At 42.5% G+C, this 24211-nt stretch overlaps 1 protein-coding gene, 2 long non-coding RNA genes and 1 pseudogene across 5 annotated transcripts; 1 reads left to right on the top strand and 3 right to left on the bottom strand.

The window, feature by feature from the left end:
• Positions 1-3901: 3901 nt before the first annotated feature.
• On the bottom strand, positions 3902-6124 carry LOC135573807 (uncharacterized; annotated as a pseudogene).
• Positions 6125-6634: 510 nt separating this feature from the next.
• LOC115116649 (stonustoxin subunit alpha-like) lies at positions 6635-9749 on the bottom strand. The gene is made up of 2 exons (XM_029645140.2): positions 8958-9749; positions 6635-7779 (listed from the first exon to the last, which is right to left on the bottom strand). Exons 1-2 carry the CDS (start codon positions 9049-9051, stop codon positions 6635-6637), a joined length of 1239 nt encoding a protein of 412 aa, XP_029501000.2. The 5' UTR covers positions 9052-9749.
• Positions 9750-12122: 2373 nt separating this feature from the next.
• Positions 12123-14372, bottom strand: LOC115116651 (uncharacterized). Of its 2 annotated transcripts, XR_003861567.2 has the most exons (3): positions 14040-14176; positions 13535-13725; positions 12123-12968 (listed from the first exon to the last, which is right to left on the bottom strand). It is a non-coding gene; the product is annotated as an uncharacterized LOC115116651 (long non-coding RNA). The 2 variants fall into 2 exon arrangements; XR_003861566.2 differs by lacking the exon at positions 12123-12968 and having other exon boundaries at positions 14040-14372.
• A 4924-nt stretch (positions 14373-19296) lies between these two features.
• On the top strand, positions 19297-22677 carry LOC115116652 (uncharacterized). 2 transcript variants are annotated; one of them, XR_003861568.2, is made up of 3 exons: positions 19379-19563; positions 21603-21760; positions 22001-22677. It is a non-coding gene; the product is annotated as an uncharacterized LOC115116652 (long non-coding RNA). The 2 variants fall into 2 exon arrangements; XR_003861569.2 differs by lacking the exon at positions 21603-21760 and having other exon boundaries at positions 19297-19563.
• Positions 22678-24211: the final 1534 nt, after the last annotated feature.

Genomic DNA, 24211 nt, shown 5'->3' with positions numbered 1-24211 from the left:
GTCAACATTGTGAACAGAGCGCCCCATGGTGCTGGTGGGTATATGGTATGGGCAGGCATAAGCTACGGACAATGAACACAATTGCATTTTATCGATGGCATTTTGAATGCACAGAGATACCGTGACTAAATCGTGAGGCCCATTGTCATGCCATTCATAAAAAAAACGCCATCACCTCATGTTTCAGCATGATAATGCACAGCCCCATGTCTCAAGGATCTGGACACAATTCCTGGAAGATGAAGATGTTCCAGTTCTTCCATAGCCTGCATCAGCCATTGAGCATGTTTGGGATGCTCTGGATCGACGTGTTCCAGTTCCCGTGTCACACCCTGATCTGTTTCACATGTCTTTGTGACTGACTCCATCCCCCTCCAGGTGTCACCCATCTTCACCATTATCCCCTGTGTATTTATACCTGTGTTCTCTGTTTGTCTGTTGCCAGTTCATCTTGTTTGTCAAGTCAACCAGCGTTTCTTTGTCTCGGCTCCGGATTTTCCCAGTCTCTCCTTTTCTCACCCTCCTGGTTTTGACCCTTGCCTGTCCTGACTCTGACCCCGACTGCCTGACCACTCTGCCTGTCCCTGACCCTCAGCCTGCCTGCCGTCCTGTACCATTGCCCCACCTCTGGTTTACTGACACCTGCCTGCCTTGACCTGTCTATTGCCTACCCCTGTTGGATTATTAAACCATAGTTAATTCGACATGGTCTGCATCTGTGTCTTACCTTCATATCTGATATCCCGCCAAAAATCCAGTAACTTCGCACAGCCTTTGAAAAGGAGTGGAACAACAATCCACATTCCACAGGCCACAGTCCACAGTCCACAGGCCACAGTCAACAGGCCACAGTAAACAGCCTGATCCACTCTATGGGAAGGAGATGTGTCGCGCTGCAAAAGGTGCATATCTGTATTCCAAGTCATGTGAAATCCATAGATTAGAGCCTATTTTATTAGTTTTCTTCTGGTGAAAGAGAGGCGGACCAAAATGCAGCGTGGTGGTTATTCATGTTTTTAATAAAGACGACTATACATGAACAGACTAAACAAAACAAGAAAAGTGAAAACCTAACCAGCCCTATCTGGTGCAAACACAGAGACAGGAACAATCACCCACAAAACACTCAAAGAATATGGCTGCCTAAATATGGTTCCCAATCAGAGACAACGATAAACACCTGCCTCTGATTGAGAACCACTCCAGACAGCCATAGACTTACCTAGAAAACCCCACTAAGCCACAATCCCAATACGTACGAAAATAAAACAAGACAAAACACACCACATACAAAACCCATGTCACACCCTGGCCTGACCAAATTAATAAAGAAAACACACCACATACAAAACCCATGTCACACCCTGGCCTGACCAAATTAATAAAGAAAACACACCACATACAAAACCCATGTCACACCCTGGCCTGACCAAATTAATAAAGAAAACACACCACATACAAAACCCATGTCACACCCTGGCCTGACCAAATTAATAAAGAAAACACACCACATACAAAACCCATGTCACACCCTGGCCTGACCAAATTAATAAAGAAAACACAAAATACTAAGACCAGGGCGTGACAATTTCAGTTGACTGATTTCATTATATGAACTGTAACTCAATAATGTCTGAATTTGTTGCACGTTGAGTTTATATTTTTGTTCAGTATATTTCTATGGCTGGTTGCAACTGTCTGTTTGCCTTTTGCAGATTTCAAAATACAATCCTGGGAAAAATGTATAGTTTGGAAAGCAAATGTCTCCTGCTGAAAAGAGATGACTAATCTGTATGTAGAAACAATATTTTAAAAAAAAATCTAAACTCCTAATTTCCAATATTTGTAAACAAAGGAAATGTAAACAAACACACTATAGCCTCAAAGCCACAATCAACAGCTTGATCCACTGAATGGGAAGAAGATGTGCCGTGCTGCATAAGGCAGCGCAAGACTGGTTCTCTGATCCACACCCATTTGGTGTTGTTTTGAATGTGCATATCTGTATTCCCAGTCATGTGAAATCCATAGATTGGAGACATTTATATATACATTTTATATATACATTATATATATACATTTATATATATACATTATATATACATTTTTAATATACATTATATATATACATTATATATATACATTATATATATACATTATATATATACATTATATATACATTATATATATACATTATATGAACTGTAACTCAGTAAAGTCTGAAATTGTTGCATGTTGAGTTTATATATTTGTTCAGTATATTTCTATGGCTGGTTGCAACTGTCTGTTTCCCTTTTGCAGATTTCAAAATACAATCCTGGAAAAAATGTAGTTTGGAAAGCAAATGTCTACCGCTGAAAAGAGAAGACTAATCTGTACGTAGAAACAATATTTAAAAAACAAATTTAACTCCCAATTTCTAGCTAACAGCAGCACTGTTTTTCAAAGTCGCTCATCTTGAGATGGACTATTGCCACAGCAAGCACAATGGCCTTCACTGTGAGTAGTCTATGGCTTCATCTCCATCATTATGTGAGTCAGTGTGCATTATTTTTTTTTAAACAAAGCCCCGGGGCCTATGATTTCTTAATCCGGCCCTGTTTTCACAGGTTGAACTAGAACCAATAATTACAAAAACACAATAATCAAATAATTATTTCATATTTCCTTTCGACAAAGAAACTAAACTAAAATTAAAATCAAATAAACGAGGAACAACCTTTTACTATTTTATTATCTTGTCATGCAATAAAAAATATGAATTGACCAAAAAATCCACAGACCTCTGTGTCCTCATATGTAGTTAAGGCCATACTTCTATACACTATAGTCTATGCTACACAATTTCACACAGTCGACTCTGTCCAATACAACTTTAACTCATTACCTTGACTCGTTCTCTGTTCAATCTAACGTGACCCTGCTGTAAATCAAGCAGACAGATGATCAACATCAATCATCTGCTAGGGATGTTAGATCTAATATGGACCACGACACAATGGTCTTCGATTTTGGTTTTAAGTATCAAGTTAAGACTATATTAGTTAGACACATTTGATTTTGTAATCCAATACAGTTGGGATTTGTGTGCCCATGAAAACTATATTCACACCGTAACATAAGGAAACACTAAATGTTAGGTAAGCCTAGTTACAGAGCATTTCCAAAATCACCATACAAAGAACTGTCCGAGCAACATCCAGGATTCTTACCGGGATCAAGTTCAATGTCTCATTTAACTGATACATGTTTAATATATGATAGAACAGCAAACACTGCCATGAATGCAAGGTAAGAAATGTTTTATGTCACACGATTTTGGCCAAATTTGTCAAGACACAAACCATGAAAAAGGGTTAAACAGAGTTGGTTAAATTAACTTGTGAATTTTCTTGAATGTTTCTTATATCAATTACTTATCATCAACAGCTGTATCTGTGAGTTGTCCACCGCAGGAAATCCTCACTGGTACTCTAGTTTATAGAATGATCCTTAGGCAATGTCAGAGGTGTTACTGTGTTGTAGCTGTAAAATCAACAAGCGTTTCCCGTCGTTATACTGATCTCATTAGTAACCGGTTGACAAGGTTGAACATAGGAATGTGTGTTGTAATACACAGTACACCTCCATTAGGATGATATCAATCCTTATTCTTTCATTTAATGATGTTCAATGTGTCATTATTTCTATATAGTCTACACATTCTCCTTCTGAACTTCTAGCACCGGTAGGATGGGTGTGGCTTTGTGACAATGACCACAAGAACAGCCACTCAGAGAGTTGATGCAATTACACCTCTCACATTGCCTGAACAAAGACCATGATTTTCTATAGAGTTCTGATTTAATCTAGGCCATCATTTTTGTTCAGTTACCTTGGGATGGACAAATTAACATAAGGCTTTACACGAGGCTAAGAGTTTTAATACAAAGCCAATGAACCACACATCTCAGTTGGCTCTAATCAGTAAACACAAACGTTCCCAACATTGGGAAGATTAATGTTCAAATGGAGACAATTTTATTTCCAGATAATGTTAGCAAGACAACATTCCATGACTGACTTATGTTGGAACCCCCCTGCCATCCATCCTATTTTTCCTTCAGGAATTTTCGCTCATTTGGGAGTACATCTTCTCCTTTTTTAATCTTATCCAGAATCGTAAACTCTCCCTTCATTTTCTTCAACTCTACGATCCGATCCTCGAAGCCTGGTTTGCGTTCCTCCTCCTCTGTGCGAATGATTATCTCAATATACTCCACAGTGGAGAGAGAGCTTGGCTTCAGGGCAACATCATTAAGTCTCTTGAGACAGTCAGAAGACTTCTTGATCAAATTCATCAATGCGTCCTTGATCATATGAAACTCATCCTCAAGCTTATCCAGCATCTCCTTGGTTTCCATAGACTTGTCCCACGCCTTCATGAAGTTGTCTTTCATGCCTTGAACAGTCTTTTTCTCAGTCTTTGTTTCATATGTCAACAAGACTTTTTCCCTGTCGTGGTCACTGGAAGAGCATTTTCCTGGACATATGGTGCAGTTGCCATCATCATCCATCACGGCACAACTGTTGATGTCATCCTCCATTGGAAGGAAACAGCAGGTGTGACATGTAAAATTGCAGATCTTGCAGTTTGTTGCAAAGTCTTGGGATAATCTGCTTCTCTTCACCTGCAGCACATTTACCTCGGCCTCAAAGTTTTTGTTCTGTTTCATGTTCTCATCCTCGTTCTCCAGACACTGTTTGAAGCTTTGGATCTCACTTAGCTTTGACAGACCTGCTGTGATCTGAGGGGTCAGGCGTGTCATGGTCTTCTCCAGAAGCTCACGTTCTTCCAGAACTTTCATTGTCAGGGTCACATCTTTACTCTCAATGCTTTCCAGTGCTTGGAAAAATTTCTTCATCTCCTTGAAAGTTGACCTCCATTGCTCTGGACACTGGGCCTTATGATCATCGTCAGAATCATCCTCTTCAGAGCTGTTCTCTGTCTCCTTTAAGAACAGAAATGAACTGTTGAACTTGAAATGGGTTGGTAGCCCCTTCTTATCTTTCTTACAGGGCAGATTTGCAGCATTGATGGCCTCTAGCACCGGTATGTGCTTCCCATCAACAAATGTCACAAGCATCAGGATGTTTTCAGCAACATCCTTTCCAAAGATGGACAGGATGGAATCAAAGATGTATCTCTGGGAAGGACTGAGACGAACAAGTGGTGCCTGCACTACAAAGCAGACTGCATCAATGTGATTAATCCTAAAGGGTTACACAAGAAATCCTTCAACATCTGGATGAGCAATTTATCATGAGCCATTCCTCTGGTGTCTCCGAACCCTGGTGTGTCAATGACAGTCAGAGAATAAGGAATCTGAAAGCCTGGCTGGTTGTAGAGCTCGTATGATGTCACAACCACAGTCTGGCTCTCAGCCTGGGACCTGTTGGTCACCTCATGGATGAGCTTAAAGCGGTAACAATCTTCCCACTTTACCCCGAGGATGTAGTTTATCATGGCATTGACCAGAGTTGTTTTTCCTGCACCTGTGGCCCCCAGAAGCAATATCACCTTGTTATTCCCTTGCTCAACTTTCCTCCCAAATGTGTACTGGTCAAAACTGTCACTTACACCAAACTTCTGTTCCAGATTCAGCCAGTGGATTGAGGGTTTGCCCTTTTCCACCTTCTGGGATTTTGTGAGGAATTCCTGACTTTTTGCTGCTGTTGATTTGCTTGTCTTCGGTTGGACATCAGAGACCCTAAGGGTAGTCAGCACAGTCTCAGGACTGGGTAGACTATTCCCTGTTTCGCCACAGTTAGCATAGACTCTGATGCTGTATCCAGTGCCAGCCTCTAGTCCTTCCAGTGTACTCTCTCTAGTGGTGGTTTTGATGGTGTGCCACATCTGATTGTCTATAGCCTTTACCCTCTTTCTGTATTCTACCACATAACCAATGACTTCAACATCATCTCCCGCCTTGGTAGGAATGTCCCAGTTCACTCTGATACTTCCCGATTCTATCCTCTTCTCTGCGGGTGGTCCAGGGGGGCTACATGGGCGGGTCCTGACGTATTCTGTCCAGTCACTGGAGAGGCTCACACCAGGTCTACACACTGCCTTGCAGCTAAAGCGGTACTTTTGTATGGGTCCAAACGACTGATGGTGACCTGTGTAGTAGCATCAGATTTGACCTCGGTCCACTCAGAGTCAGCCTGCTCAGCCTGGTACAAAACCTGGTACGATTCCACAGAGGTAACACCAAGGTTGGGAGGGTTGACTTGCAAGTGTACACAGTCATGCTCCAGACTCTTGATGGTGGGAACACCTGGCTTTGATGGCAGCTCAAACTGTGGATTCAAAAGTGTCCCTCTTTCATAGACATGGATGGAGGACGCAGTGAGGAGTTTGTTTGGAATTGATGCAATACAGAATGCAAGATTTTCTCTGTCTTTGTTAGACTCTTTGAAGTCTAGGAACAGATTTATGGTTTGCCTGGTTAGGTCGTTACCTCCCCTGAGCGAAACCACCTTTCTGCCGCAGTCTTCCCGGCTGCGTTGGGGTTGTAAGGTATCAGTGAAAAATCACTCTTAGATTCTTCCAGCAAGTAGTTCTCCAGGACTACCAGATACTCTTCTTTCTCCTTCAAAAGGATAATGCAAAACACACTACATAATCATTAGCTTTATCAAGCACTATTCCATCCAATTCACTGCTTGTGTACACAACTTGTACCTCTTTCATTATGTCAACGTAAGAGCTGACAACATTCATCTCTCTCTCTCTGTCGTCCAGGTACGTGATCATGAGGTCATTCTGGAATGGAGAACGTTCTTTGCTGTTGAGCATTTTGATCAGCTCTTCCTCCTCCATTCCTCCTCCTCTTATTTTGGGAAGAACCTTACAGAGACCTTTCTGGAACACCAGCTTGTACTCTGAGCACATGTCCCTGAACTTGTTGACCTTGGCTTTGAGTTCAGGGAACTTGATAGCCATATCTTCCTTCATCATGTCCTTGCATTGTACATCAGTATTGTCCAGTCCGTCCAAGATTTGCTGTGCGCGACGCACCAGGCTAACACTGATCTGCCTGACTAGCTGGGCAGCTGCAGAGTCCAGGTTCTTGAGAGGATAAAGCCAGACAGTCATGGGCACAGCATGTTCTCCGTTCTCCCCTAGCAGACGTGACAGGCCAGCATACACCTTAATGGCATCTTCAAATGTGACGGGGTTGTTTTCTAGTGAAAAATCACCATGGAAGGTACAGTTGAATTTATTGGTCTCTCTCTTCTCTTCCTCACTCATCTTCAAATTTCCCTGCCCTTCTATTGACAGGAGAGGGATCTTTTTTATTGTGGCCTGCAGGTTTCCCTGGATGTCCTGGTGGTTTTCTCCTGATGAAACCTCTTGGTCAAAAACGAAGAAGGCCTGGGCTCCGTAGTGCAGGGCAGTCACCACATGGGTTGAAGAGCCCTCTTGGAAGACATTACAGTGTTTCACATTTCCTGCCCCCAGGTGGTCCATGGTCAACTGCTCGAAGCGAGTGGTGTTACGGTACTGCAGAGAAACCCTAGACTGACGCTTTGAGGTCTTTTTGTCATGTAGGAATTCAGCAGAACCCTTCACACTGACTAAGCCACCAAGAAAACTGGCCTCAAGAGATGCAGACACATTCAAAGCTTCTGACTTGGCTTCACTTGAGTCTGAAGCAATGATTTTGAAGTCGGTGTTCGGTTGTGGACAGACGTTGATGTGTTTCTGAAGCATCTCAGAATCCCAGAGAGTGATACCTGCAGTTTAAAGAGAATGACCAAAGAACATTTATTGGAAATTTATGGTGCACATATTGAACTCAAAGTAAATATTCTAGGTGTCAACCCATAGTTAGAAAACCTACACCTCCTACCCTCAGAAGTAAAGAATGCTCTGGAGCACCATTTGAACCAGTCTGGAAAGGGGTTCTATCTGGAGCTTCTTTCAGGTCCAATAGAACCTTTGTTCCAAATAAAAGGTGCTATTTGGAATCAGAAAGAGTTCTATCTAGAATGTTCCCCTACAGGGACAAATGGTGCCACATACAATCATTAAGAAAGTGCCATCTTTGCCATTGACAGCATTACTACTATAGGAACACTTCAAAAACAACCTGCAAACAATCAGTCTTTTGTCCCAAGTGCGTCCTCTAGCTTTACTTACTCTGTGGTAACCATAGAGATGTATCAGAAAGCTCATCTCTCTCTGCAATGGCAGATTCTGTGACAGCCTCATTTAGTGCCCAAAAGCCTGTTTTAGCATGGGCAGCTCCATTCAGGACTCACCATTTGAAGTAGTCAACTGGGAGATACTTCCTTTGGGTTAAGGAAGGATTACATAATTCAATCTGGGTCCTCGAGATGGATCGGACAGAATATAAATCCCTGCCACCTAGTGATGTTAGCATAGCGCTAACTTATGCCATGCTATCTGATGGGACCAGCTACAATTTAGCATTCTGTCACGTGCAAGTAAATCAACTATTTTAATTAGCTGAGACGCATTTTGAGCTGGAGAAACTGGAGAAACTGTTTCAATTTAAATGGTTGCTTATGTTCACAATTATGGCCCCAATGTCTTCTTCAACTTCTACTAATGTATTATCAGTTAGTAAATAAACTGTGAAGGTGTATACCACCACTTACTGTGTGGAGTGTTACAGTATAGTCTGAACAGGTATAAAGCCAAGGTTGGTGATTTACTGACATCTGCAGTTATGGAATGTCTGTTCAGAAGTGCAATTCATTGGCTGACCCCTCCTGTTGATTGTTCCTAAATCCATAAAAACTACTTTAAAATGGTGAAAGCCCTCAATGGTGTTCCCCGTGTTGGAACAGTGTGCCCTCTATCCAACTCAATGGTGGAAACACTGTCAATGAATTTAAGATGATGCATATTGATTACCTCCAAACCAAAGAGGAATAGTTTCCTGTACCTGGGATGAGGACATCACTACGACAGTCATACAGCATCCCCAGCTGGAAGGGTCGGCCCAGAGCGGCTAGCTCGATGGTCTCCGAGTCAGACATGACTCAGTGTTCTGAAAACATATCAGTACTGGGGTTACTTCAGCAGCCCCGGTATTAGAACCTTTCAACAGATCATTTGGCCGTCAAACATAAAATCGTTGTTTTTTTGCTCATTGCCCAGGCAATTTTCTGTGTAAAATATCACCGAAACAGTATGTTGTGCAAACATTTGCAATGAGATTTAACAGTTGACTTAAGTAATGCACCAATTGCACCATCCTCGGAACAGATAGTTATTTGCCCTTTTAACGCAGAGGCTGCAGACCTCACGTACTTGGAACAGGAGGTTACAGTTTCATCAAGGCTTTATATAGTGGAGCGAGAACGGTGTGTTTGAAAAGTTTTATAACCCATGTCTCTTCACAGGGGCAAGCCACTGATTGAGCAGAGCCCTAACCTTATGAAAACCCAAAACTCTCATTTGGAAGCTAAAATTACATTTCATCTCTTCACCAATCATTTTATATTCAAACATTTAAATTGAACAACAATTCCATGTGACTCCGATAACTACAATGTGCAGACTTTCCACTGTAGAGTTTGTCATCTTATCATTGATGAGAATGTCTCAGATGACAACCGAACTGACATCATATTCATTAAGTACCACCGCATATGTTCAATTGGTCGGATTACCAGAATATAGTTCATTTCTCCCCACCTTCTGATGTTCCCAGAATCTCTATGTTAACCAAGGGGTTTTCTAATGTCACATTAGTAGGGTAGAGAGAGGAAAAAGGGGGAAAGAGGTATTTATTACTGTCTTAAACCTACCCCCAGGCCAAAGTCATGACACACCTTAGACAAAGTAGCTAAATTAATAAATAGATAAAAATGTCATTTGAAATTTCACCAATTTAATAATGGGCAGTTCTTTAAGGAACCTTCTCCCTTACCTCACCTCGCTCATCAACTCATCCCTGACCGCTGGCTACGTCCCTTCCGTCTTCAAGAGAGCGAGAGTTGCACCCCTTCTGAAAAAACCTACACTCGATCCCTCCGATGTCAACAACTACAGACCAGTATCCCTTCTTTCTTTTCTCTCCAAAACTCTTGAACGTGCCGTCCTTGGCCAGCTCTCCCGCTATCTCTCTCAGAATGACCTTCTTGATCCAAATCAGTCAGGTTTCAAGACTAGTCATTCAACTGAGACTGCTCTTCTCTGTATCACGGAGGCGCTCCGCACTGCTAAAGCTAACTCTCTCTCCTCTGCTCTCATCCTTCTAGACCTATCGGCTGCCTTCGATACTGTGAACCATCAGATCCTCCTCTCCACCCTCTCCGAGTTGGGCATCTCCGGCGCGGCCCACGCTTGGATTGCGTCCTAAATGACAGGTCGCTCCTACCAGGTGGCGTGGCGAGAATCCGTGGCCCTCTCCTATTCTCGCTATACACCAAGTCACTTGGCTCTGTCATAACCTCACATGGTCTCTCCTATCATTGCTATGCAGACAACACACAATTAATCTTCTCCTTTCCCCCTTCTGATGACCAGGTGGCGAATCGCATCTCTGCATGTCTGGCAGACATATCAGTGTGGATGACGGATCACCACCTCAAGCTGAACCTCGGCAAGACGGAGCTGCTCTTCCTCCCGGGGAAGGACTGCCCGTTCCATGATCTCGCCATCACGGTTGACAACTCCATTGTGTCCTCCTCCCAGAGCGCTAAGAACCTTGGCGTGATCCTGGACAACACCCTGTCGTTCTCAACTAACATCAAGGCGGTGGCCCGTTCCTGTAGGTTCATGCTCTACAACATCCGCAGAGTACGACCCTGCCTCACACAGGAAGCGGCGCAGGTCCTAATCCAGGCACTTGTCATCTCCCGTCTGGATTACTGCAACTCGCTGTTGGCTGGGCTCCCTGCCTGTGCCATTAAACCCCTACAACTCATCCAGAACGCCGCAGCCCGTCTGGTGTTCAACCTTCCCAAGTTCTCTCACGTCACCCCGCTCCTCCGCTCTCTCCACTGGCTTCCAGTTGAAGCTCGCATCCGCTACAAGACCATGGTGCTTGCCTACGGAGCTGTGAGGGGAACGGCACCTCAGTACCTCCAGGCTCTGATCAGGCCCTACACCCAAACAAGGGCACTGCGTTCATCCACCTCTGGCCTGCTCGCCTCCCTACCACTGAGGAAGTACAGTTCCCGCTCAGCCCAGTCAAAACTGTTCGCTGCTCTGGCCCCCCAATGGTGGAACAAACTCCCTCACGACGCCAGGACAGCGGAGTCAATCACCACCTTCCGGAGACACCTGAAACCCCACCTCTTTAAGGAATACCTAGGATAGGATAAAGTAATCCCTCTCACCCCCCCCTTAAAAGATTTAGATGCACTACTGTTCCACTGGATGTCATAAGGTGAATGCACCAATTTGTAAGTCGCTCTGGATAAGAGCGTCTGCTAAATGACTTAAATGTAATGTAAAAAATAGTTACATAGCCTATTTGGAAGTAACAGACATGAGCCAAGCATGTTTACCTGTTTCTATACTTGAATTATATATGTGAAGACCCGATTCATTTTGTCAGTTCTACTACAACAATGCTCATTTTAAAAAGTATTAAATATGTTCAAGTTCAGGTTCATCCCATAGGGGGCGCTGTGTCACTGTCTACAGAAATTAAACACATCAAATACGCTCGCCGAAAATAAACACTTTTCCTAATATCAACATCCTTAGTTTGCCCATTCACTAAATATACTGTTAAATAACAGACTCACACCCAATACCTTTAGGATACTGAAACTTAACACTAGCTTATTAGCATTAGCCTACCCTTATGCTAATGGAGATTAGTTAGCTACCACCAACCCTGCAGCTAACTCTGCTGCTGCACTGACTTTATGGCTGTTCTAGCCTCTCCACCTCATTCACTACTCAACCTGATCGCTTTTTGACTCTCTTTCAGAAGAAAATCTGAACAGCCACATTTTCTGTGTTATGTTGAGACATTTTACTGAGTGATGGGATTAACTAACCGGTGATGTAGGGGTGGGGACAAGGGATGGGAGCGGTCCACTGTTGTTAAATCTCTACCAATCACAGCAGACTGAGTCACATCAGGGGCTTCTTGCTACTACCTAGCAGATATAGTGATTGTTTATTTTAGTCATTAAAATGTACATAGCACAACTGATGTGTGGTTATGGAAACTCATACCAGACTGGAATGTAAATAATACCATCAAAAGGGTCGGGGACTAATATCCAGGGCTGAAGCCCCAGAAGCCCAGACCTAATGACGCCACTGGCTAACATACTGGGTATGGATACATGTTTATAGAAAACATGCCTTGCATTGAATGCCGGCCTATAAGAGAGTTGAATGTAAATACTGAATGTAATAAATCCTGAATAAACTGTTTGAAAAAGCATTTGGCGACAGCAGCCAGGTAAACATAACCAAAGATTACTAACAGGGTTATTAAACCACTAAGTCATTTGTGTGAACTATCCCTTTAAGCACATCATTTTGGGAAAATAAAACAGGCAGTGCAATTGTGGATATTACAAGTTTTCAATGATTTTGTGCTTTGTCCAATAATTCATTTTGTGTATAAATTAAACGTTTTATGCCTGTCTCTTAATATTTGCATACATTTTTCTGACCTCCTTTTTACATTTGCTTTTTTCCGCTTCACTCATCCTTTCATCTTTCTCTCGCTGTCTATTGGGGTCCATTAATTTCAGTATTTTATTCTCCAGCCTACGTTTTTCTTCCATCTTTAGTTCTGTTTCCATTCTCACGTTCTTAGCAAGGAGCTGCCCGTCATTCTCTTCGGTCCTCTTTTCCTTCTCCGCTTTCTGTTTATCAGTTCTGTCTTGATCGCGGTCTTCCTCTGCCTTATCCACTCGTTATTTAAATTATTTTATTCCTCCACCCATTCTCTTGTTGATCTTGTAGGTCTGACGTTCTTAGAGATTAGATATGAAAATACCCCAAAACAGACAGTGAATGTTACAGTAATATTGTACCATTTCCTGAAATAAATGTGTGCCTGCTTCACAATTTGTTTTTGACAAATGTGTGTTCTTAGGCTCAGAAGCTATTGAGGCATTAGTGATCAAAAACACATCTCAACTCTGACCCATCAGCATGACTTAACAGGATGGTCAAACAAGGATAACTTTTTCATGTTACTTTAATAACTTAATACAATATAACTGCCACCAGCCTCAGTTTCTAATCTAGAAACCATGAATAAAAATGTGTAAATAATTTGTTCATAATTGACTTGCCTAGATGGTGTCAATGAAATAGAAAATGTTGGTTTGTGAAAATCAATTTTCTCATCTGTCTGTTCAAGTGAAATGGTGCTGGGTGTGTAAAGTAGTAGTCATGCTGTCTTCCTCTAAATCTCTTTCCATGTCGGTGAAGGTGTAAATACCACATGATAGAGTTCAAGTGCTTTAGAAGTCCCAATAATTATTCAGTACATCAAGCTACTTAGGCTTCAGTAAATTACCGCATAAAGCTTACTTCATGATTTTATGTTTAATTATTTTTACTGCATCAGGGATAGTGTACAGATTTTCCGGCTTTACATCCTTCTTCAGTGTGTAGATACACGTTTATTTTCATTCAAAACATTTGTAAAGTAACAGCAGCGGGTGCTTCTAGTCAGCGTTGCTGCTCATCTGCCCTTCTGGGATGTGGCTTTTCTGGTCTACCTGTATACAAATATAGAATTATAGGTTTTGCGGAGCGGAGCGGGCACCTCACATCAATTCATGAAATAGCCCACCACAAAGGACGTCAGTCAAAGCCATGCATACTGTACATTTATTAGGCCAACTCAAACTAACTCAAAATGCAAAGTCTGAAATGAACCGCGTTCTTGTATAACAGGGAGGACTGGCTTTGCGTCGGGATCGAACAAGTTCATCCACCACGTAGAGGTGACTCACAACAATTTACTCCAAAGAGAAGCCATGTGGCTATATAAAGGTTTTGCTAAGCAACAATTTAAGGGTTAGTAGCCTACCTTAAGTCAACGAAGCTTGCAGATGGATGTCAACCAGACAGAAATCACAAGTAGATGTTCAGAATAGAAGCCAAATACAGCACAGAATGTATGGGATGTTTCTCTACCCAGATGTAGACTGGCGTCTGACAACCTGTTTTATAGACCAAATCACAGAGTTTCTAACCCCAGAGGCGCAACATCGCGAGACATCCAGGAACGCTTCTGAAATAGTAAACAGAACATCCCGGGGTTTGGGGCTTGAGAAGTCAATGAGAGAAGTGCAAATATCTACCTCAGTTGTTAATTTTCTCGAAATCAAATGGCAAAACCTAGATTCGAGCTAGTTTCTTAAGTAGTTGAACATGTTATTTCGCCAACCTCGTGAAAGTGATAAACTGACACGTTTTAATTTTCGTCAAAAACACGTTTATATCGAAAGACTGCCGTTGATTTGAATGCCTGCGCACATGCGCAATTCGGCGCAAGATGACCAGTAGACCCGATGACTTGCTAATCGGGGATTTGAATTGGAGAATCATTTTTAGCTCATCTTCTTTACTGTACTGTCTTTGACCAAATCTCTCTTTCTTGTAATACATGTGACCACCACACCCCGACACTCTTCTTGGAAATCACATGACTGAATGTAAGCATCTGGCTGCAGTCCGAATTCAAAGGATGCATTCCAAACACGTAAAAAAACACCCTCTCCCCGCATATGCTATTGCGGGTGTAGAGAAATGGGTTGTTTTTACACGGTCAAATCAAATTTTATTTGTCACATACACATGGTTAGCAGATGTTAATGCGAGTGTAGCGAAATGCTTGTGCTTCTAGTTCCGACAATGCAGTAATAACCAACAAGTAATCTAACCTAACAATTCCAAAACTACTACCTTATAGACACAAGTGTAAGGGGATAAAGAATATGTACATAAAGATATATGAATGAGTGACGGTACAGAGCGGCATAGGCAAAATACAGTAGATGGTATTGAGTGCAGTATATACATATGAGATGAGTATGTAAACAAAGTGGCATAGTTAAAGTGGCTAGTGATACATGTATTACATAAAGATGCAGTAGATGATATAGAGTACAGTATATACATATACATATGAGATAAATAATGTAGGGTATGCAAACATTATATTAGGTAGCATTGTTTAAAGTGGCTAGTGATATATTTTACATTTCCCATCAATTCCCATTATTAAAGTGGCTGGAGTTGAGTCAGTGTGTTGGCAGCAGCCACTCAATGTTAGTGGTGGCTGTTTAACAGTCTGATGGCCTTGAGATAGAAGCTGTTTTTCAGTCTCTCGGTCCCAGCTTTGATGCACCTGTACTGACCTCGCCTTCTGGATGATAGCGGGGTGAACAGGCAGTGGCTCGGGTGGTTGTTGTCCTTGATGATCTTTATGGCCTTCCTGTGACATCGGGTGGTGTAGGTGTCCTGGAGGGCAGGTAGTTTGCCCCCGGTGATGCGTTGTGCAGACCTCACTACCCTCTGTAGCTCCTTACGGTTGTGGGCGGAGCAGTTGCCGTACCAGGCGGTGATACAGCCCGACAGGATGCTCTCGATTGTGCATCTATAGAAGTTTGTGAGTGCTTTTGGTGACAAGCTGAATTTCTTCAGCCTCCTGAGGTTGAAGAGGCGCTGCTGCGCCTTCTTCACGATGCTGTCTGTGTGGGTGGACCAATTCAGTTTGTCAGTTATGTGTACGCCGAGGAACTTAAAACTTACTACCCTCTCCACTACTGTTCCATCGATGTGGATAGGGGGGTGTTCCCTCTGCTGTTTCCTGAAGTCCACAATCATCTCCTTAGTTTTGTTGACGTTGAGTGTGAGGTTATTTTCCTGACACCACACTCCGAGGGCCCTCACCTCCTCCCTGTAGTCCGTCTCGTAGCTTGGAGGGCACTATGGTGTTGAATGCCGAGCTGTAGTCGATGAACAGCATTCTCACATAGGTATTCCTCTTGTCCAGATGGGTTAGAGCAGTGTGGACCTATTTGGGCGGTAAGCAAATTGGAGTGGGTCTAGGGTGTCAGGTAGGGTGGAGGTGATATGGTCCTTGACTAGTCTCTCAAAGCACTTCATGATGACGGAAGTGAGTGCTACGGGGCGGTAGTCGTTTAGCTCAGTTACCTTAGCTTTCTTGGGAACAGGAACAATGGTGGCCCTCTTGAAGCATGTGGGAACAACAGACTGGGATAGGGATTGATTGAATATGTCCGTAAACACACCAGCCAGCTGGTCTGCGCATGCTCTGAGGGCGCGTCTGGGGATGCCGTCTGGGCCTGCAGCCTTGCGAGGGTTGACACGTTTAAATGTTTTCCTCACGTCAGCTGCAGCTCCGAATGTTTTAGTTGCGGGCCATGTCAGTGGCACTGTATTGTCCTCAAAGCGGGCAAAAAAGTTATTTAGTCTGCCTGGGAGCAAGACATCCTGGTCTGTGACGGTTTTCTTTTTATAATCCGTGATTGACTGTAGACCCTGCCACATACCTCTTGTGTCTGAGCCGTTGAATTGAGATTCTACTTTGTCTCTATACTGACGCTTAGCTTGTTTGATTGCCTTGCGGAGGGAATAGTTACACTGTGTATTTGGTCATGTTTCCGGTCACCTTGCCCTGATTAAAAGCAGTGGTTCGGGCTTTCAGTTTCACGCGAATGCTGCCATCAATCCACGGTTTCTGGTTTGGGAATGTTTTAATCGTTGCTATGGGAACGACAGCGTCAACGCACGTTCTAATGAACTCGCTCACCAAATCAGCGTATTCGTCAATGTTGTTGTCTGACGCAATACGAAACATATCCCAGTCCACGTGATGGAAGCAGTCTTGGAGTGTGGAATCAGATTGGTCGGACCAGCTTTGAACAGACCTCAGCGCGGGAGCTTCTTGTTTTAGTTTCTGTCTGTAGGCAGGGATCAAGTTGGTGGTTGAAGATATCCCTCTAGTGGTGTGGGGGCTGTGCTTTGGCTGTGCTTTGGCAAAGTGGGTGGGGTTATATCCTTCCTGTTTGGCCCTGTCTGGGGGTGTCCTCGGATGGGGCCACAGTGTCTCCTAACCCCTCCTGTCTCAGCCTCCAGTATTTATGCTGTAGTAGTTTATGTGTCGGTGGGCTGGGGTCAGTTTGTTATATCTGGAGTACTTCTCCTGTCCTATTCGATGTCCTGTGTGAATCTAAGTGTGCGTTCTCTAATTCTCTCCTTCTCTCTTTCTTTCTTTCTCTCTCTCTCTCGGAGGACCTGAGCCCTAGGACCATGCCCCAGGACTACCTGACATGATGACTCCTTGCTGTCCCCAGTCCACCTGGCCATGCTGCTGTTCCAGTTTCAACTGACCTGAGCCCTAGGACCATGCCCCAGGACTACCTGACATGATGACTCCTTGCTGTCCCCAGTCCACCTGGCCATGCTGCTGCTCCAGTTTCAACTGTTCTGCCTTATTATTATTCGACCATGCTGGTCATTTATGAACATTTGAACATCTTGGCCATGTTCTGTTATAATCTCCACCCGGCACAGCCAGAAGAGGACTGGCCACCCCACATAGCCTGGTTCCTCTCTAGGTTTCTTCCTAGGTTTTGGCCTTTCTAGGGAGTTTTTCCTAGCCACTGTGCTTCTACACCTGCATTGCTTGCTGTTTGGGGTTTTAGGCTGGGTTTCTGTACAGCACTTTGAGATATCAGCTGATGTATGAAGGGCTATATAAAATAAATAAATTTGATTTGATTTGATCAACAAAATGGAGTCGTGGTCAGCTTTTCCGAAAGGAGAGCGGGGCAGGGCCTTATATATGCGTCACGGAAGTTAGAATAGCAATGATCGAGGGTTTCACCAGCCCTGGTTGCACAATAGATGTGCTGATGGAATTTAGGGAGTCTTGTTTTCAGATTAGCCTTGTTAAAATCCCCAGCTACAATGAATGCGGCCTCGGGATATGTGGTTTCCAGTTTACACAGAGTCAAATTAAGTTATTTCAGAGCCATCGATGTGTCATTCAAGAGCTGAGGGTTTGGGGCTGAGGGGAAACACATAAAAGACACATCCTCCTCCACTTACCCTAACCTTATGTCCTTGGGGGAATCCCTGTAGCCATCTTTGCTGTCGGTCCAAACGATTAGTCAAACAAGGGAAGTTGGCAACGTTAGCCCCTCAACCCTCGTTTGTGATCGAGTTTGCGAGTGTACAATTCTGTTCACTCCGTGGCCTGAAATGCCCCATAATTAAATTTGTGATGATTATACATCCCCTAAGAAGTCTGCCAAAGCGGAAAACCAACATCAATATGGAGAGGTCAACATAAGTAAAAATTCATGTAAATAAGTTAGAAATTGTGCTACTAATGCACATGACAGCACAAGGGCATATCGTAAAAGTAATGTTTTTGTTTGGTTAGCTTTTGGAAACGTTAGCTAGAGGATACAACTTGACCTGGCATCATTGTTATACATTGTAGTTTTCGATTTACCTGATATCCTCCGATGTCTAGCATTCTATGTCTGCAGATGTGTTTTCTTCAGCCAAGATATGAAATGAAATCAAAATTCACTGTGTCGCATATAAATCACAGACATATAAAGCACACACAACAGCTACCTGTGGTTCCATGATGACTGAAAACACAACTGTGGGACGAACTAGTGACACATTTCTGGGCCAGGGCGGGGTCCATTTAAAATGTATTCCTTCTTCCCTCGACCATTGCCCTGCAAGTGTCAACTCATCATATGTCATAATATGTCATCAGGGCGGCAGGTAGCGTAGCGGTGAGACCATTGGGCCAGTAACCGAACAGTTGCTGGTTTGATTACCCGAGCCAACAAGGTGAAAATCAGTTGATGTGCCCTTGAGCAAGGCACTTAACCCTCATTTGCTCCAGGGGCGCCGTACTACTATGGCTGACCGTGTAAAAACAACCCATTTCTCTACACCCGCAATATCATATGCTAAACACGTGTATGTGATAGATTTGATTTGTCCACTTAATTTGAGGGGAGAGGGTGTTTTTTACGTGTTTGGAATGCAGCCTTTGAATTCGGACTGCAGACAGAGGCTTACATTCAGTCATGTGATTTCCAAGAAGAGTGTAGGTGTGGGGTGATCACATGTATTACAAGAAAGAGAGATTTGGTCAAAGACAGTACAGTATGAAGATAAGCTAAAGATGATTCTCCAATTCAAATCCCCGATTACACTTGTTGACGATGTCATGGCGACGTTGGCAAGCAAAATGTATGCGTAGAAGCAAGTCATCGGGTCTAATGGTCATCTTGCGCCGAACTGCGCATGTGCAGGCAGTGTTCTGTTTCGTCTGTTTCACAACCGTTCCTGGAAATCTTGCGATGCTGCGCCTCTGGGTTTAGATACTCTGTGATTTGGTCTATAAAACAGGTTGTCAGACACCAGTCCACATCTGGGTAGAGAAACATCCTATACATTCTGAAGTATGTGTTGTATTTGGCTTCTATTTTGAACATCTAATGGTGATTTTTGTTTGGTTGACATCCATCTGCAAGCTTCGATGACTTAAGGTAGGCTAATGTCCCTTATTTCAACGATAGACCGAAACCTTTACTGTCCAATCATTAAAGCTACAATCCGCATTTGGTGAACATGGCACGTCCGTTTGGGATATTTCAACAAAGAATACGTTAGTTCAAAGGAAGAACACCTTTCTTCCATCTGACACAATTGCACAAAATATTCCCACTGCTGGTCACTCCTCTCTTCCGTTTCATCACTTAAACAATATCAAAGGCGCTGTTTCACCAAATGTAGATTCTAACTTTAATTGATCTTTGAGAAAAAACATTGTCCGTTCCTCCACTTATTGTGGTCCACAGCTCAGGGATGGGGCTAGGGAAATGTAATCCCTCTCAAATTATAAAGTGCTCTAGATGCCAGGACTGACAGTCCATGAAATCTGCATTATAGTTTTAACCATATTTTATAATATATAAATTGCTTTATTACATTTACAATTTGTTTTACCTTTACAAACAATGGAGTAAAAATACGCGTCTTTTTCCCATTAGAACCCAAAATAAACAATCGTACTAAAGCTCATGACGTATTCACAAGTGATATCCTTCACATTGCTGCTTCTACTGTGTCATTAATTTAAATGTGTATATATGAACCAAACCCCGACTCTATAGCTGTAATAATGTGGATGCTTTATTGAACAAAATAGAACCATCGGGCTCTCCCAGAGTCTCGGCTGGTGCGTAAAACCCGCTGGTGTAATGGGTTCTCACTCTAGTTGTCGCATAAAGCTTCATTATTCGGTGTTTTTACTCATTTTCACTGCATCGGGGATAGCATAGCGCACACAGATGCATCATAACACATGATATGGCCCACCACAAAGGACATCAGGCAAAGCCATTCATAAATATGTGGGGCCAACTCATAAACGATAAGGTGTGATATGGACAGTGTTCTTGTTTAACGGTCTAAATGTGGCTTATGGGAAGGAGGTGAAGTCTAATTCTTCGTTTAAACCGTGTGGAGACACAACATTTAGTTTCTACAGCCACATGGCTTCTCTTTCTGAGTAATTTGTTTTCAGTCACCTCTACATCTAGCTATTAATTATTTGCGTTGCGTCGGAATCGAAAAAGTTCATCGACCCCGACGCAAAGCAATTCATTCGTAGATAGATTTTGTTTTATAAAGTGTCTCACAACTGGCGAGGTGGTATCTCGACGTCTAATCGTGGATTGATGTTCCCCAAGATGTTCAAGGCGCGGGACACCTACTCATTCTAGGCTTTTTAGTTTTTTTTTTACTATTTTCTATATTGTAGAATAATAGTGACGACATCAACACTATGAAATAACACATATGGAATTATGTAGTAACCAAAAGTGTTAAACAAATCAAAATATATTTGATTCTTCAAAGTAGTTACAGTTTGTTCTGTTTTTGTTGAGGTGTATTAACTGGCTTCTGACAATTCTCTGTGCCATTGCAATAAATAGATTTGGCCGATCTCTTCTGACACAGAAAAATCCACACATTTTTTTTTCATCACTTGCGCTATTCATCACTTGCGCATTCCACAGATTCTCTAAACAGCTGTTGAACTGAAAACCAACTCCTATTGATCGTTACTTCTTGTCCTCTCATCCTCTGCGTTGTGTATTCATCTTCAAAATATTCTTATAACAATCAAACTCTCTCCTTGAGCGTTTCTTCTGGAGAGGATCCCCTCTTTTCTGGAGAGGATCCCTGGCTTGATGAAGCTCCACAACACATTACACCTTGAACAGAAGACAGTTACTTAACTCCACACGGTTTAAACAAATAACTAGATTTCACCTTACTATACGCCACATTTCAGACTGTTATACAAGAACACTGTCCATATCCAACTTTGCATATCGTTTATGAGTTTTCCCAACATATTTATGAATGGCTTTGCCTGATGTCCTTGGTGGCCATCTCATGAATTGATATGATGTATTTAGGTGAGCAAACAACTGGGTCGGTTGATTTGTGAGTTGCCCTTCGTGCCCGCCCCCATGCCCTATAATTCTGTATTTCTTTGTGACTAACTTGTATACAGGTAGACCAGAAAAGCCACATCCCGAATTGGCAGATGAGCGGCAACCCTGATTAGAAGCACCTGCTGCTCAATGCTGTTTTGAATTCAAATAAAATTGTACCTAAACACTGAAGGCTGTAAAGAAACACAGAGGATGGTGGCAGTTATATTGTCTTAAGGTATTAAAGAAACATTAAAGTTAGCCTTGATTGACCATCCTGTTTAGTCATGCTGGTGGATCACAAATACCTTAATAGCTTCTACTGAGTCTAAAACCCACGTTTATCAAAACAAAATGTAGTTGAAGCTGGAACACTTTCTTCAGGAAACAGTACCAAATATACAGTACAAAAAATACTGTTTCGGGAGCAAAAGCATTCACTGTCTGTTTTTGGTTATTTTCATATCTCATCTCTAAGAAAGTCGGAGACCTACAAGATCAACAAGAGAATGGGTGGAGATGCATCAAAAGATCGAGCGGATCAGGCAGAGAGAGACCGCGATCAAGCCAAAACTGATAAACAGAAAGCGGAGGAGGACAAACAGAAAGCGGAGGAGGACAAACAGAAAGCGGAGGAGGACAAACAGAACATGGAGAAGGAAAAGAAAAAGACAGAAGAGGATTACAGGGAGCTCCTAGCTGAGAAAGTGAGAATGGAAACAGAACAAAAGATAGAAGAAAACCAAAGACAGAGGCTTGAGAAGGAAAGACTCAAATTAATAGAACACAATAGACAGCGAGAGAAAAATGAAAAGACAAGAATTCAGCTGGAAAATGCAAAAGGAGATCAGAAAACTGTATGAAATGTATCCACATATTAAGAGACAAAGGCATAAACGGTTAAATGATCCACATAATGAATTATTGGACAAAGCACACAATCATTGTATACCTTTAATATCCACAATTGCGCTGCCTGTTTTATTTTCCCCAAATTATGTGCTTAAAGGGATAGTTCACACAAATGACATAGTGGTTTTATAACCTGTTAGCTGTTTTTGTTTACCTGGCTGCTGTCGCCAAATGCTTTTCAAAACCAATGCCTGTCAATATCTGAGAATCCTCTGTAGCTTTGCAATAAATAGATTCTATTGATGCCTTGTTGTCCGATCTCTTCTCTGACACGTCACACCTGACACAGAAAAATGCAAACAGTTTATTCAGGATTTATTACATTCAGTATTTACATTCAACTCCCTTATAGGCCGGCATTCAATGCATGGCATGTTTTCTATAAAATGTACATGTATCCATACCCAGTATGTTAGCCAGTGGCGTCATTAGGTCTGGGCTTCTGGAGCTTCAGCCCTGAATGTTAATGGTCCAGCCTCGACCATTTTGATGGTATTTTTTACATTCCAGTCTGGTATGAGTTTCCATAACCACACATCAGTTGCGCTATGCACATTTTAATGACTAAAATAAACTATCCAATATTCTTTGCTAGGCAGTAGCAGAAACTGCAAGAAGGCCCTGATGTGACTCAGTGTCTGCTGTGATTGGTCGAGATATAATAACAACACAGTGGACCGCTCCCATCCCTTGTCCCCACCCCTACAGCACCGGTTCGATGTCAATCCCATCACTCAGTAAAATGCCTCAACATAACACAACAAATGGATATTCAGATATTTTTCCGAAAGGCAAAAAAAGCGATCAGGTTGAGTAGTGAATGAGGTGGAGAGGGTAGAACAGCCAGAAAGTCAGTGCAGCAGCAGAGTTAGCTGCAGGGTTGTTGGCAGCTAACTAGTCTCTATCAGCATAAGGGTAGGCTAATGCTAATAAGCTAGTGTTAAGTTTCAGTATCCTAAAGGTGTTGGTTGTGAGTCTGAGTTATTTAACAGTATATTTAGTGAATGGGAAAGCAAAGGATGTTGATAGAAGTCATGATACTAGGAAAAGTAGTTATTTCCAGCAAGTGTATTTGATGGGTTTCGTTTCTGTAGCTAGCTAGCTAGCTTCTGTAGCTAGCTGAGACCGAAGAGATGATTAACTGGTTCTGACTGAAGCACATATCTTCTGACAGCGACACAGTGCCCCCTGTGGACGGAAGCTGAACTTTACTACAACATATTTAATCCTTTTCAAAATGAGCATTGTTGAGATGGTAGAACTGATTAAATGAATCATAGGTCTTATAACCTATATCCTTCTACATGTAAACATGCTTGGCTCATGTCTGTTATTTCCATATAGGCTATGTAACCATTTCTAAAGATCTGGCCATTATTAAATTGGTGAAATTATTTCATTGTGCTTTTATTTTTTTACTCTTTATTCATTTAGCTACTTACTTTTTCTATTGTTGTTGCGTTGCAGAGAGGTGAACCGGCAAGAAGGGGGAGGGCAGCCAGAAAGAGGGGGGAAAAGATGGCCAGCTTTGTGGTTATATTGTACAGGGAACAAAACATTAAATACAGAGGCCTTTAAATGGTGTCCTCAAATGTTATGTAATGGTAGAACTGAGAGGTCTGTTAACTCATTCCATTCCAAAAGTACATTTTTCTTTGGCTCAAGTCTCTTTATATTCATAAAGCCTAGGGGGCTATGTAGCTTCTTATCTGTCGTGTTTGGAGTTGAGTTGCCCTTGTTGTGTCAGTATACTAGGATACTAGGACAGGGCTGTAAC

Source organism: Oncorhynchus nerka, linkage group LG10, assembly GCF_034236695.1.
Source record: "Oncorhynchus nerka isolate Pitt River linkage group LG10, Oner_Uvic_2.0, whole genome shotgun sequence".
Lineage (NCBI taxonomy): Eukaryota > Metazoa > Chordata > Actinopteri > Salmoniformes > Salmonidae > Oncorhynchus > Oncorhynchus nerka.
This window is presented reverse-complemented; position numbering and strand designations above follow the sequence as displayed.

What these genes read in the sequence shown, in the direction of transcription:
- LOC115116649 (XM_029645140.2), bottom strand. Translation starts at nt 9,051, where the DNA reads ATGTCTGACTCGGAGACCATCGAGCTAGCCGCTCTGGGCCGACCCTTC. An exon ending in TAGTGATGTCCTCATCCCAG is followed by an intron (nt 7,780 to 8,957) that starts GTACAGGAAACT and finishes TTTAAACTGCAG; the next exon opens with GTATCACTCTCTGGGATTCT.